At 55.8% G+C, this 16087-nt stretch overlaps 2 protein-coding genes across 4 annotated transcripts in view; one reads left to right on the top strand and one right to left on the bottom strand.

Moving 5' to 3' along the window:
- The window catches only part of CGRRF1 (cell growth regulator with ring finger domain 1), a 28517-nt gene extending 25812 nt beyond the window's left edge, over nucleotides 1-2705 (bottom strand). For all 3 annotated transcript variants that reach the window (XM_063439785.1, XM_063439783.1, XM_063439784.1), the window contains exon 1: nucleotides 2319-2705. In XM_063439785.1, coding sequence (XP_063295855.1) covers nucleotides 2319-2422 — 104 coding nt within the window. In that variant the 5' untranslated portion in view covers nucleotides 2423-2705. The remainder of the gene's footprint in view (nucleotides 1-2318) is intronic.
- Nucleotides 2706-2809: 104 nt separating this feature from the next.
- Nucleotides 2810-16087, top strand: part of GMFB (glia maturation factor beta) — a 34243-nt gene continuing 20965 nt past the window's right edge. Inside the window, exon 1 of the mRNA XM_063439787.1 lies at nucleotides 2810-2912. Within this exon, the coding sequence (XP_063295857.1) occupies nucleotides 2910-2912 (3 nt within the window). The 5' untranslated portion in view covers nucleotides 2810-2909. The remainder of the gene's footprint in view (nucleotides 2913-16087) is intronic.

Here is a 16087-nt window from a genome sequence, read left to right as displayed (position 1 = left end):
AAAGGTTCCAAATTAAATGTGCTATATAAATAACTAGAAAAGCTAAAAGTTCTAGGGAAATTGTGTGAAGTGTTCTTGCCTCCACCAGTAGTCTACAACTGGAGTGGGCGGAGTAACTTATCATTTATATAGCACATTTAATTGCAACGTTGTTGCCCAAAGTGCTTCACAGTTACATTAAACATACAGTTATACAAACCATTAGCAGGTGCAAAATGCCCTGTCTATGACATCACTTGCTGCTGCAGCCTTGCACAGGTCAGAGTATTTTTGCGGTTGCCATCTTCAAACGGTCGTATTTAAAAACTATAAATCCTACAGCGAAGAGCTTTATATTGTGAGAATCACAAGACCCAGAGCTACATTGTGATGCATAGTATGTCTCTGAGATATTAACAATGAAGGCACAGTCGCAGTTTAGAAATTGCCCTTCAAATGTGAGCTTTGCAGAGTGGAGTTTCAATGAATGTCAATGGACTGCGTGAGTTGCAAACAAATGGTCATATTGTGAAAACTATCAGGACTATGGCTTAGCTGTGGACATTTGTAGTGGCAGCAGGGATAGCTGAACGTTTTGATATAAGATTTGTGTAGGTGGGCCTGAAAATGAGGGAGTGGTGGCAGTTTAGAAATCATGTCCTGATTTTTCAACTTTTGCCAGCTCCCACTCTAGCTTTGCCATTCATTCCTATGGGACAAATTTCGCCACAAGAACGACGATATTCCGAGAACCATTCGGCGAAACGTTCCACAAAGTAATAGCAACGCGATCGGGAACAATCTGCACGTTTTGGTACATTTTTGTCTATGTAGTGTAAAAACTGTGGGAGGAGTTAGGGTGGCAAATTTGGCTATAATAAGAATAAGAACTAGAAAAGCTACAATTTCTGGGGAAATTGTGTGAAGTGTTCTTGCCTCCATCAGTAGTCTACAACTAAGTGGGCAGAGTAACTGTTAGTATTTATTTATATAGCACATTTAATTGCAATGTTGTTGCCCAAAGTGCTTCACAGTTACATTAAAACATACAGTTATAAAAAATTAGCAGGTGTAAAAGGCTTTGTCTATGACATCACTTGCTGCTGCAGCCTTGCACAGGTCAGAGTATTTTGGCGGTTGCCATCTTCAAACGGTCGTATTTTAAAAACTATAAATCCTACAGTGAAGAGCTTTATATTGTGAGAATCACAAGACCCAGACCTACATTTTGATGTATAGTATGTCTCTGAGATATTAACAATGAAGGCACAGTCGCAGTTTAGAAATTGCCCTTCAAATGTGAGCTTTGCAGAGTGGAGTTTCAATGAATGTCAATGGACTGCGTGAGTTGCAAACAAATGGTCATATTGTGAAAACTATCAGGACTATGGCTTAGCCGTGGACATTTCTAGTGGCAGCAGGGATAGCTTAACGTTTTGATATAAGATTTGTGTAGGTGGGCCTGAAAACGAGGGAGTGGTGGCAGTTTAGAAATCATGTCCTGATTTTTCAGCTTTTGCCAGCTCCCACTCTAGCTTTGCCATTCATTCCTATGGGACAAATTTCGCCACAAGAACGACGATACTCCGTGAACCATTCGGCGAAACGTTCCACAAAGTAATAGCAATCCGATCGGGAACAATCTGCACGTTTTGGTATATTTTTGTCTATGTAGTGTAAAAACTGTGGGAGGAGTTAGGGTGGCAAATTTGGCTATAATAAGAATAATAAGAATAATAAGAATAATATATATGTGAGATAACATTAAGTGGTCTTGCTATGCAAGAACACTTAATAATATATATGTGAGATAACATTAAGTGGTCTTGCTATGCAACAACATTGAAACTCCACTCTGCAAAGCTCACATTTGAAGGGTAATTTCTAAACTGCGACTGTGCCTTCATTGTTAATATCTGAGAGACATACTATACATCAAAATGTAGGTCTGGGTCTTGTGATTCTCACAATATACAGCTCTTCACTGTAGGATTTATACTCTGACCTGTGCCAGGCTGCAGCAGCAAGTGATGTCATAGACAGGGCCTTTTGCACCCGCTAATGTTTTTATAACTGTATGTTTTAATGTAACTGTGAAGCACTTTGGGCAACAACGTTGCAATTAAATGTGCTATATAAATAAATAACAGTTACTCTGCCCACTCCAGTTGTAGACTACTGGTGGAGGCAAGAACACTTCACACAATTTCCCCAGAAATTGTAGCTTTTCTAGTTATTATAGCTCCTCCCCCCTCCCCTGTCACTCACCATCCCAGCACCAGGCCGGGGTTACTGACATTATGTATTATTATAGCCCCGCCCCCTCCCCTGTCACTCACCATCCCAGCACCAGGCCGGAAGTGATGACGAAGCAGACAAACACCACGGTGATGTAGAAGAGCGGAGAGTATTCATAGAGAGTGGCCAGGAATAGAGCGGGCATTGCTGTCTTGGTCCAGCGGGGCTCCCGTAGCTGCCGAGCTTCCTGTCTGAATGGATGAGGCGGAGTCTCCCCCGGGTGGTGGCGGCCATGTTCTCAGCGCTCCGGAATGGAAGACACAGCTTTTATCTCTAGGATGTAGAGCACGTAACAAGCGTCATGACGTCATCAGCTGCCACGGACCATCTCGGCGCCATCTTTAATACTGGAAGCAGTTACCCCAAACCCGCGCACTGTGTGAGAATACAGCCCTAATAACAAATACCCACGGCAGGAACCCAGAGTCACGGGGAGAGCGGGGTCTGACGTCAGCCCTCCCCGACCCCCGCACACAGCCAGTCACACGGAGGGCAGCTGCCCTTTATAAAGATGGCCGCCGGCCGCTTCCTGTCACGGCTCGGACTCTGATTGGTCGGGGCGCGTCACGTGGCTCGGTTTCAGACTGGGAGCTGGTGGGTTGCGGGACTGCAGAGCCGGCTGGTCAGCGGACATGGTGAGTGTGAGCGGAGACTCCGGGCTGGCCCCGCCTCCACCCCCCCCCCCCCTCACCTCCATCAGACACCGCGACGGAATGGCCACGCCCACACTGAGCCACACCCAGGGACAAACCCCGCCCACACCGAGCCTCACCCAGGATAAACCACACCCACCCAGGTCCTAAACCACGCCCACACACAGCCGCACCCAGGATAAACCACACCCACCTGGGGACTAAACCACGCCCACACACAGCCGCACCCAGGATAAACCACACCCACCCGGGGACTAAACCACGCCCACACACAGCCGCACCCAGGATAAACCACACCCACCCGGGGACTAAACCACGCCCACACACAGCCGCACCCAGGATAAACCACACCCACCCGGGGACAACCCCCGCCCACACAGCCGCACCCAGGATAAACCACACCCACCCGGGGACAACCCCCGCCCACACACTGACACTGAGCCGCACCCAGGGACAAACCCCGCCCACACACTGACACTGAGCCGCACCCAGGGACAAACCCCGCCCACACACTGACACTGAGCCGCACCCAGGGACAAACCCCGCCCACACACTGACACTGAGCCGCACCCAGGGACAAACCCCGCCCACACACTGACACTGAGCCGCACCCAGGGACAAACCCCGCCCACACACTGACACTGAGCCGCACCCAGGGACAAACCCCGCCCACACACTGACACTGAGCCGCACCCAGGGACAAACCCCGCCCATACACTGACACTGAGCCGCACCCAGGGACAAACCCAGCCCACACACTGACACTGAGCCGCACCCAGGGACAAACCACGCCCACACACTGACACTGAGCCGCACCCAGGGACAAACCCCGCCCACACACTGACACTGAGCCGCACCCAGGGACAAACCCCGCCCACACACTGACACTGAGCCGCACCCAGGGACAAACCCCGCCCACACACTGATACCGAGCCGCACCCAGGACAAACCCCGCCCACACACTGACACTGAGCCGCACCCAGGGACAAACCACGCCCACACACTGACACTGAGCCGCACCCAGGGACAAACCACGCCCACACACTGACACTGAGCCGCACCCAGGGACAAACCACGCCCACACACTGACACTGAGCCGCACCCAGGACAAACCACACCCACCCGGGGACAAACCCCGCCCACACACTGACACTGAGCCGCACCCAGGGACAAACCCCGCCCACACACTGACACTGAGCCGCACCCACGGACAAATCCCGCCCACACACTGACACTGAGCCGCACCCAGGGACAACCCCCGCCCACACACTGACACTGAGCCGCACCCAGGGACAACCCCCGCCCACACACTGACACTGAGCCGCACCCAGGGACAAACCCCGCCCACACACTGACACTGAGCCGCACCCAGGGACAAACCCCGCCCACACACTGACACTGAGCCGCACCCAGGGACAAACCCCGCCCACACACTGACACTGAGCCGCACCCAGGGACAAACCCCGCCCACACACTGACACTGAGCCGCACCCAGGGACAAACCCCGCCCATACACTGACACTGAGCCGCACCCAAGGACAAACCCCGCCCACACACTGACACTGAGCCTCACCCAGGGACAAACCCCGCCCATACACTGACACTGAGCCGCACCCAAGGACAAATCCCGCCCATACACTGACACTGAGCCGCACCCAGGGACAAACCCCGCCCACACACTGACACCGAGCCGCACCCAGGGACAAACCCCGCCCATACACTGACACTGAGCCGCACCCAAGGACAAACCCCGCCCACACACTGACACTGAGCCGCACCCAGGGACAAACCCCGCCCACACACTGACACTGAGCCGCACCCAGGGACAAACCCCGCCCACACACTGACACTGAGCCGCACCCAGGGACAAACCCCGCCCACACACTGACACTGAGCCGCACCCAGGGACAAACCCCGCCCACACACTGACACTGAGCCGCACCCAGGGACAAACCCCGCCCACACACTGACACTGAGCCGCACCCAGGGACAAACCCCGCCCACACACTGACACTGAGCCGCACCCAGGACAAACCCCGCCCATACACTGACACTGAGCCGCACCTAAGGACAAACCCCGCCCACACACTGACACTGAGCCGCACCCAGGGACAAACCCCACCCACACACTGACACTGAGCCGCACCCAAGGACAAACCCCGCCCACACACTGACACTGAGCCGCACCCAGGGACAAACCCCGCCCACACACTGACACTGAGCCGCACCCAGGGACAAACCCCGCCCACACACTGACACTGAGCCGCACCCAGGGACAAACCCCGCCCACACACTGACACTGAGCCGCACCCAGGGACAAACCCCGCCCACACACTGACACTGAGCCGCACCCAGGGACAAACCCCGCCCATACACTGACACTGAGCCGCACCCAGGGACAAACCCCACCCACACACTGACACTGAGCCGCACCCAGGGACAAACCCCGCCCATACACTGACACTGAGCCGCACCCAAGGACAAACCCCGCCCACACACTGACACTGAGCCGCACCCAGGGACAAACCCCGCCCACACACTGACACTGAGCCGCACCCAGGACAAACCCCGCCCACACACTGACACCGAGCCGCACCCAGGGACAAACTCCGCCCACACACTGACACTGAGCCTCACCCAGGGACAAACCCCGCCCACACACTGACACCGAGCCGCACCCAGGACAAACCCCGCCCATACACTGACACTGAGCCGCACCCAGGGACAAACCCCGCCCACACACTGACTCTGAGCCGCACCCAAGGACAAACCCCGCCCATACACTGACACTGAGCCGCACCCAGGGACAAACCCCGCCCACACACTGACACTGAGCCGCACCCAGGGACAAACCCCGCCCACACACTGACTCTGAGCCGCACCCAAGGACAAACCCCGCCCATACACTGACACTGAGCCGCACCCAGGGACAAACCCCGCCCATACACTGACACTGAGCCGCACCCAGGGACAAACCCCGCCCATACACTGACACTGAGCCGCACCCAGGGACAAACCCCGCCCACACACTGACACTGAGCCGCACCCAGGGACAAACCCCGCCCACACACTGACACTGAGCCGCACCCAGGGACAAACCACGCCCACACACTGACACTGAGCCGCACCCAGGGACAAACCCCGCCCACACACTGACACTGAGCCGCACCCAGGGACAAACCCCGCCCACACACTGACACTGAGCCGCACCCAGGGACAAACCCCGCCCACACACTGACACTGAGCCGCACCCAGGGACAAACCCCGCCCACACACTGACACTGAGCCGCACCCAGGACAAACCCCACCCACACACTGACACTGAGCTGCACCCAGGGACAAACCCCGCCCACACACTGACACTGAGCCGCACCCAGGACAAACCCCGCCCACACACTGACACTGAGCCGCACCCAGGGACAAACCCCGCCCACACACTGACACTGAGCCGCACCCAGGGACAAACCCCGCCCACACACTGACACTGAGCCGCACCCAGGGACAAACCCCGCCCACACACTGACACTGAGCCGCACCCAGGGACAACCCCCGCCCACACACTGACACTGAGCCGCACCCAGGGACAAACCCCGCCCACACACTGACACTGAGCCTCACCCAGGGACAAACCCCGCCCACACACTGACACTGAGCCGCACCCAGGGACAAACCCCGCCCACACACTGACACTGAGCCGCACCCAGGGACAAACCCCGCCCACACACTGACACTGAGCCGCACCCAGGGACAAACCACGCCCACACACTGACACTGAGCCGCACCCAGGGACAAACCACGCCCACACACTGACACTGAGCCGCACCCAGGGACAAACCCCGCCCACACACTGACACTGAGCCGCACCCAGGGACAACCCCCGCCCACACACTGACACTGAGCCGCACCCAGGGACAAACCACGCCCACACACTGACACTGAGCCGCACCCAGGGACAAACCCCGCCCACACACTGACACTGAGCCGCACCCAGGGACAAACCCCGCCCACACACTGACACTGAGCCGCACCCAGGGACAAACCCCGCCCACACACTGACACTGAGCCGCACCCAGGGACAAACCCCGCCCACACACTGTCACTGAGCCGCACCCAGGGACAAACCCCGCCCACACACTGATACCGAGCCGCACCCAGGATAAACCCCGCCCACACACTGACACTGAGCCGCACCCAGGGACAAACCCCGCCCACACACTGATACCGAGCCGCACCCAGGATAAACCCCGCCCACACACTGACACTGAGCCGCACCCAGGGACAAACCCCGCCCACACACTGACACTGAGCCGCACCCAGGGACAAACCCCGCCCACACACTGACACCGAGCCGCACCCAGGGACAAACCCCGCCCACACACTGACACTGAGCCTCACCCAGGGACAAACCCCGCCCACACACTGATACCGAGCCTCACCCAGGGACAAACCCCGCCCACACACTGATACCGAGCCGCACCCAGGGACAAACCCCGCCCACACACTGACACTGAGCCTCACCCAGGGACAAACCCCGCCCACACACTGACACTGAGCCTCACCCAGGGACAAACCCCGCCCACACACTGACACTGAGCCGCACCCAGGGACAAACCCCGCCCACACACTGACACCGAGCTGCACCCAGGGACAAACCCCGCCCACACACTGACACTGAGCCGCACCCAGGACAAACCACGCCCACACACTGACACTGAGCCGCACCCAGGGACAAACCCCGCCCACACACTGACCCGCACCCAGGGACAAACCCCGCCCACACACTGACACTGAGCCGCACCCAGGGACAAACCCCGCCCACACACTGACACTGAGCCGCACCCAGGGACAAACCCCGCCCACACACTGACACTGAGCCGCACCCAGGACAAACCCCGCCCACACACTTATACTGAGCCGCACCCAGGTACAAACCCCGCCCACACACTGATACCGAGCCGCACCCAGGACAAACCCCGCCCACACACTGACACTGAGCCGCACCCAGGACAAACCCCGCCTACACACTGACACTGAGCCGCACCCAAGGACAAACCCCGCCCACACACTGACACTGAGCCGCACCCAGGACAAACCCCACCCACACACTGACACTGAGCCGCACCCAAGGACAAACCCCACCCACACACTGACACTGAGCCGCACCCAGGGACAAACCCCGCCCACACACTGACACTGAGCCGCACCCAGGGACAAACCCCGCCCACAGACTGACTCTGAGCCGCACCCAAGGACAAACCCCGCCCATACACTGACACTGAGCCGCACCCAAGGACAAACCCCGCCTACACACTGACATTGAGCCGCACCCAAGGACAAACCCCACCCACACACTGACACTGAGCCGCACCCAAGGACAAACCCCGCCCACACACTGACACTGAGCCGCACCCAAGGACAAACCCAGCCCACACACTGACACCGAGCCGCACCCAAGGACAAACCCAGCCCACACACTGACACTGAGCCGCACCCAGGTACAAACCCCGCCCACACACTGATACCGAGCCGCACCCAGGACAAACCCCGCCCACACACTGACACCGAGCCGCACCCAGGGACAAACCCCGCCCACACACTGACACTGAGCCGCATCCAGGGACAAACCACGCCCACACACTGACACCGAGCCGCACCCAGGGACAAACCACGCCCACACACTGACACTGAGCCGCACCCAGGGACAAACCCAGCCCACACACTGACACCGAGCCGCACCCAGGGACAAACCCCGCCCACACACTGACACTGAGCCGCACCCAGGGACAAACCCCGCCCACACACGGACACTGAGCTGCACCCAGGACAAACCACACCCACCCGGGGACAAACCCCGCCCACACACTGACACTGAGCCGCACCCAGGACAAACCCCGCCTACACACTGACACTGAGCCGCACCCAAGGACAAACCCCGCCCACACACTGACACTGAGCCGCACCCAGGGACAAACCCCGCCCACACACTGACACTGAGCCGCACCCAGGGACAAACCCCGCCCACACACTGACACTGAGCCGCACCCAGGGACAAACCCCGCCCACACACTGACACTGAGCCGCACCCAGGGACAAACCCCGCCCACACACTGACACTGAGCCGCACCCAGGGACAAACCCCGCCCACACACTGACACTGAGCCGCACCCAGGGACAAACCCCGCCCACACACTGACACTGAGCCGCACCCAGGGACAAACCACGCCCACACACTGACACTGAGCCGCACCCAGGACAAACCACACCCACCCGGGGACAAACCCCGCCCACACACTGACACTGAGCCGCACCCAGGGACAAACCCCGCCCACACACTGACACTGAGCCGCACCCACGGACAAATCCCGCCCACACACTGACACTGAGCCGCACCCAGGGACAACCCCCGCCCACACACTGACACTGAGCCGCACCCAGGGACAACCCCCGCCCACACACTGACACTGAGCCGCACCCAGGGACAAACCCCGCCCACACACTGACACTGAGCCGCACCCAGGGACAAACCCCGCCCACACACTGACACTGAGCCGCACCCAGGGACAAACCCCGCCCACACACTGACACTGAGCCGCACCCAGGGACAAACCCCGCCCACACACTGACACTGAGCCGCACCCAGGGACAAACCCCGCCCACACACTGACACTGAGCCGCACCCAGGGACAAACCCCGCCCATACACTGACACTGAGCCGCACCCAAGGACAAACCCCGCCCACACACTGACACTGAGCCTCACCCAGGGACAAACCCCGCCCATACACTGACACTGAGCCGCACCCAAGGACAAATCCCGCCCATACACTGACACTGAGCCGCACCCAGGGACAAACCCCGCCCACACACTGACACCGAGCCGCACCCAGGGACAAACCCCGCCCATACACTGACACTGAGCCGCACCCAAGGACAAACCCCGCCCACACACTGACACTGAGCCGCACCCAGGGACAAACCCCGCCCACACACTGACACTGAGCCGCACCCAGGGACAAACCCCGCCCACACACTGACACTGAGCCGCACCCAGGGACAAACCCCGCCCACACACTGACACTGAGCCGCACCCAGGGACAAACCCCGCCCACACACTGACACTGAGCCGCACCCAGGGACAAACCCCGCCCACACACTGACACTGAGCCGCACCCAGGGACAAACCCCGCCCACACACTGACACTGAGCCGCACCCAGGACAAACCCCGCCCATACACTGACACTGAGCCGCACCCAAGGACAAACCCCGCCCACACACTGACACTGAGCCGCACCCAGGGACAAACCCCACCCACACACTGACACTGAGCCGCACCCAAGGACAAACCCCGCCCACACACTGACACTGAGCCGCACCCAGGGACAAACCCCGCCCACACACTGACACTGAGCCGCACCCAGGGACAAACCCCGCCCACACACTGACACTGAGCCGCACCCAGGGACAAACCCCGCCCACACACTGACACTGAGCCGCACCCAGGGACAAACCCCGCCCACACACTGACACTGAGCCGCACCCAGGGACAAACCCCGCCCATACACTGACACTGAGCCGCACCCAGGGACAAACCCCACCCACACACTGACACTGAGCCGCACCCAGGGACAAACCCCGCCCATACACTGACACTGAGCCGCACCCAAGGACAAACCCCGCCCACACACTGACACTGAGCCGCACCCAGGGACAAACCCCGCCCACACACTGACACTGAGCCGCACCCAGGACAAACCCCGCCCACACACTGACACCGAGCCGCACCCAGGGACAAACCCCGCCCACACACTGACACTGAGCCTCACCCAGGGACAAACCCCGCCCACACACTGACACCGAGCCGCACCCAGGACAAACCCCGCCCATACACTGACACTGAGCCGCACCCAGGGACAAACCCCGCCCACACACTGACTCTGAGCCGCACCCAAGGACAAACCCCGCCCATACACTGACACTGAGCCGCACCCAGGGACAAACCCCGCCCACACACTGACACTGAGCCGCACCCAGGGACAAACCCCGCCCACACACTGACTCTGAGCCGCACCCAAGGACAAACCCCGCCCATACACTGACACTGAGCCGCACCCAGGGACAAACCCCGCCCATACACTGACACTGAGCCGCACCCAGGGACAAACCCCGCCCATACACTGACACTGAGCCGCACCCAGGGACAAACCCCGCCCACACACTGACACTGAGCCGCACCCAGGGACAAACCCCGCCCACACACTGACACTGAGCCGCACCCAGGGACAAACCACGCCCACACACTGACACTGAGCCGCACCCAGGGACAAACCCCGCCCACACACTGACACTGAGCCGCACCCAGGGACAAACCCCGCCCACACACTGACACTGAGCCGCACCCAGGGACAAACCCCGCCCACACACTGACACTGAGCCGCACCCAGGACAAACCCCACCCACACACTGACACTGAGCTGCACCCAGGGACAAACCCCGCCCACACACTGACACTGAGCCGCACCCAGGACAAACCCCGCCCACACACTGACACTGAGCCGCACCCAGGACAAACCCCGCCCACACACTGACACTGAGCCGCACCCAGGGACAAACCCCGCCCACACACTGACACTGAGCCGCACCCAGGGACAAACCCCGCCCACACACTGACACTGAGCCGCACCCAGGGACAAACCCCGCCCACACACTGACACTGAGCCGCACCCAGGGACAAACCCCGCCCACACACTGACACTGAGCCGCACCCAGGGACAACCCCCGCCCACACACTGACACTGAGCCGCACCCAGGGACAAACCCCGCCCACACACTGACACTGAGCCTCACCCAGGGACAAACCCCGCCCACACACTGACACTGAGCCGCACCCAGGGACAAACCCCGCCCACACACTGACACTGAGCCGCACCCAGGGACAAACCCCGCCCACACACTGACACTGAGCCGCACCCAGGGACAAACCACGCCCACACACTGACACTGAGCCGCACCCAGGGACAAACCACGCCCACACACTGACACTGAGCCGCACCCAGGGACAAACCCCGCCCACACACTGACACTGAGCCGCACCCAGGGACAACCCCCGCCCACACACTGACACTGAGCCGCACCCAGGGACAAACCACGCCCACACACTGACACTGAGCCGCACCCAGGGACAAACCCCGCCCACACACTGACACTGAGCCGCACCCAGGGACAAACCCCGCCCACACACTGACACTGAGCCGCACCCAGGGACAAACCCCGCCCACACACTGTCACTGAGCCGCACCCAGGGACAAACCCCGCCCACACACTGATACCGAGCCGCACCCAGGATAAACCCCGCCCACACACTGACACTGAGCCGCACCCAGGGACAAACCCCGCCCACACACTGATACCGAGCCGCACCCAGGATAAACCCCGCCCACACACTGACACTGAGCCGCACCCAGGGACAAACCCCGCCCACACACTGACACTGAGCCGCACCCAGGGACAAACCCCGCCCACACACTGACACCGAGCCGCACCCAGGGACAAACCCCGCCCACACACTGACACTGAGCCTCACCCAGGGACAAACCCCGCCCACACACTGATACCGAGCCTCACCCAGGGACAAACCCCGCCCACACACTGATACCGAGCCGCACCCAGGGACAAACCCCGCCCACACACTGACACTGAGCCTCACCCAGGGACAAACCCCGCCCACACACTGACACTGAGCCTCACCCAGGGACAAACCCCGCCCACACACTGACACTGAGCCGCACCCAGGGACAAACCCCGCCCACACACTGACACCGAGCTGCACCCAGGGACAAACCACGCCCACACACTGACACTGAGCCGCACCCAGGACAAACCACGCCCACACACTGACACTGAGCCGCACCCAGGGACAAACCCCGCCCACACACTGACCCGCACCCAGGGACAAACCCCGCCCACACACTGACACTGAGCCGCACCCAGGGACAAACCCCGCCCACACACTGACACTGAGCCGCACCCAGGGACAAACCCCGCCCACACACTGACACTGAGCCGCACCCAGGGACAAACCCCGCCCACACACTGACACTGAGCCGCATCCAGGGACAAACCACGCCCACACACTGACACCGAGCCGCACCCAGGGACAAACCACGCCCACACACTGACACTGAGCCGCACCCAGGGACAAACCCAGCCCACACACTGACACCGAGCCGCACCCAGGGACAAACCCCGCCCACACACTGACACTGAGCCGCACCCAGGGACAAACCCCGCCCACACACGGACACTGAGCTGCACCCAGGACAAACCACACCCACCCGGGGACAAACCCCGCCCACACACTGACACTGAGCCGCACCCAGGACAAACCCCGCCTACACACTGACACTGAGCCGCACCCAAGGACAAACCCCGCCCACACACTGACACTGAGCCGCACCCAAGGACAAACCTCGCCCACACACTGACACTGAATGTAGCCACCCATTTCTTCCTGTGATTGTAGAGAGCCATGTAGTATCCTCACATTTATGGATCTAATGACCCCTCACACATTTTACATGTGACTGTCATGGATCTAATGACCTCTCACGCGTTTTACATGTGACTGTCATGGATCTAATGACCTCTCACGCGTTTTACATGTGACTGTCATGGATCTAATCACCTCACACGCGTTTTTACATGTTACTGCTTGGATCTAATCACCTCACACGCGTTTTATATGTGGTGGTCATGGATCCGATTAGCTCCCACACATTTTACATGTGACTGTCAGGGTCTAATGACATCCCACGCATTTTACTAGCGATATGCATGGCTGTAATGCCCTCCTACGCGTTTTACTGGTGATATGCATGGCTCTAATGATCTCCCACCCGTTTTAATCTATGCTGCAGACAGCGGTGGTGCACACTGGAGGAAGAGAAAGCAGCTGCAGTTTTGTGGAATGCAATTTAGGATTTCCTGATTTGTTACATTTTATTGAACCTAAATCACATAAACTGTCATTTAAAATGTGCTGCCCTGATGTATGCAGTCATTATATGCTGCAGAAAGGAAATCCTTTTTAACCCCTTAAGACCGCAGCCAAATGTACAAGTTGTGATCCAAAAAAACGTAAACAAAACCTGGCATTTGCGCTATATGTCTGTCCAACCATAATTCACCTCTTTCATATTAAATGCACCCCCCATTATTATATATCATTTTATTCAGGGGAAACGGGGCTTTCGTTTAACATCAAATATTTAGGTATGGAACATAATTTAATATGAAAAAAAGATTAAAAAAATGGGAGAAAATAAGAATTTTTTTAATTTTTTTTAGTTCTACGCGACATTCTAACTGTGAATGTCATAATACTGTTTGCTTTTACTGCAATACAATACACATATTTGTATTCAGCGATGTCTCGCGTGTAAAACAGTACCCCCTATGTACAGGTTTTATGGTGTTTTGGGAAGTTACAGGGTCAAATATAGCGTGTTACATATTTCAGTTTTTTTACATTGAAATTCGCCAGATTGGTTACGTTGCCTTTGAGACCATATGGTAGCCCAGAAATAAGAATTACCCCCATGATGGCATACCATTTGCAAAAGTAGACAACCTAAGGTATTGCAAATTGAGTATGTCCAGTCTTTTTTAGTAGCCACTTGGTCACAAACACTGGCCAAAGTTAGTGTTAATATTTGAAAATGCAAAAAACTAATTTGAACGCAAATTTTGGCCAGTGTTTGTGACTAAGTGGCTACTAAAAAAACTGAACATACCCTATTTGCAATACCCTGGGTTGTCTACTATTGCAAATGGTATGCCATCATGGGGATAATTTTCATTCCTGGTCATTCATTCATACGGTCTCAAAGGCAACCTGGCGAATTTTAATGTGAAAAACTGAAACGCAAACCTTATATTTGACTCTGTAACTTTTGAAAACACCATAAAACCTGTACATGAGGGGTACTGTTATACTCAGGAGACCTCGCTGAACACAAATATTAGTGTTTCAAAACAGTAAAACGTATCACAACAATTATATCGTCAGTGTAAGTGCCATTTGTGTGTGAAAAATGCAAAAAATGTCACTGTCACTGACGATATCGTCGTTGTAATATATTTTACTGTTTTGAAACACTAATATTTGTGTTCAGCGAAGTCTTCCGAGTAAAACAGTATCCCCCCATGTACAGGTTTCATGGTGTCTTGGAAAGTTACAGAGTTAAATATAGTGCTAGACAATGTAATTCCCTGAACTTTTGGCCTGGGTTGGCAGGCAGGTCCTGCAAATTGTAATTAATAAAATGACCTAATTATGTAAAATTATTACATAAATATATGCGTAGAATTATTATATATATATGTGTGTATATATATGTATATAATTTTTTTTTATAATTTTTATTTATATATAGGTATATACATAGTGATATATACGTATATACTTATGTATATAGATATATATATTATTTCGTTCTACATGTATTTTGATATCAATATATATATATATATATTAATTTTAAAATACAGTTAGAACGAAATTACGCATGTTTATATATTTTTTATCTATTTTTTTTATTATTTTTTTATTATTTATTTTTTTAACGTATTTATATATTTATTTATTTTTTATTATATATAAATATATATATAATGAAAATTATATATATATTTAATCAATCAATATTTAATCAATATCATTGTACGTGTATTTTGATATTAATATATATATATATATATATATAATTAATACAAACTGCAGATGTCCCGCACTCAATGTACCGGTCTTGTACTTGCCTCGGTGCTGCCTCAGCCTTCAATATATTCAAATGGAAAGAGTGCACTTAAGAAGACCTTTGAGTGCACTCTTTCCATTTGAATATATATATAATTATGTATATATTAATATTAAAATATTAAAATACACGTAGTGTATGCATATTTATGTGTATGTGTGTATATGTGTGTATATATATACTTAGATCATATATATAATAAATATATATATATGATCTAAGTATATATTATTTATTTTTACACTGTTTTAACTCATTTTTTTTTTTTTTCAGACAGCAGGGGGAGTACCTGTCATTACAGGCACCCCCCCTGCTGGCAATGCCTTGGACGGCTATGCCGTCCAT

The sequence above is a fragment of the Pelobates fuscus genome, chromosome 13 (assembly GCF_036172605.1).
Source record: "Pelobates fuscus isolate aPelFus1 chromosome 13, aPelFus1.pri, whole genome shotgun sequence".
Lineage (NCBI taxonomy): Eukaryota > Metazoa > Chordata > Amphibia > Anura > Pelobatidae > Pelobates > Pelobates fuscus.
Note: the sequence above shows the minus strand (reverse complement) of the source record. Positions and strands in the feature narration are given on the sequence as shown.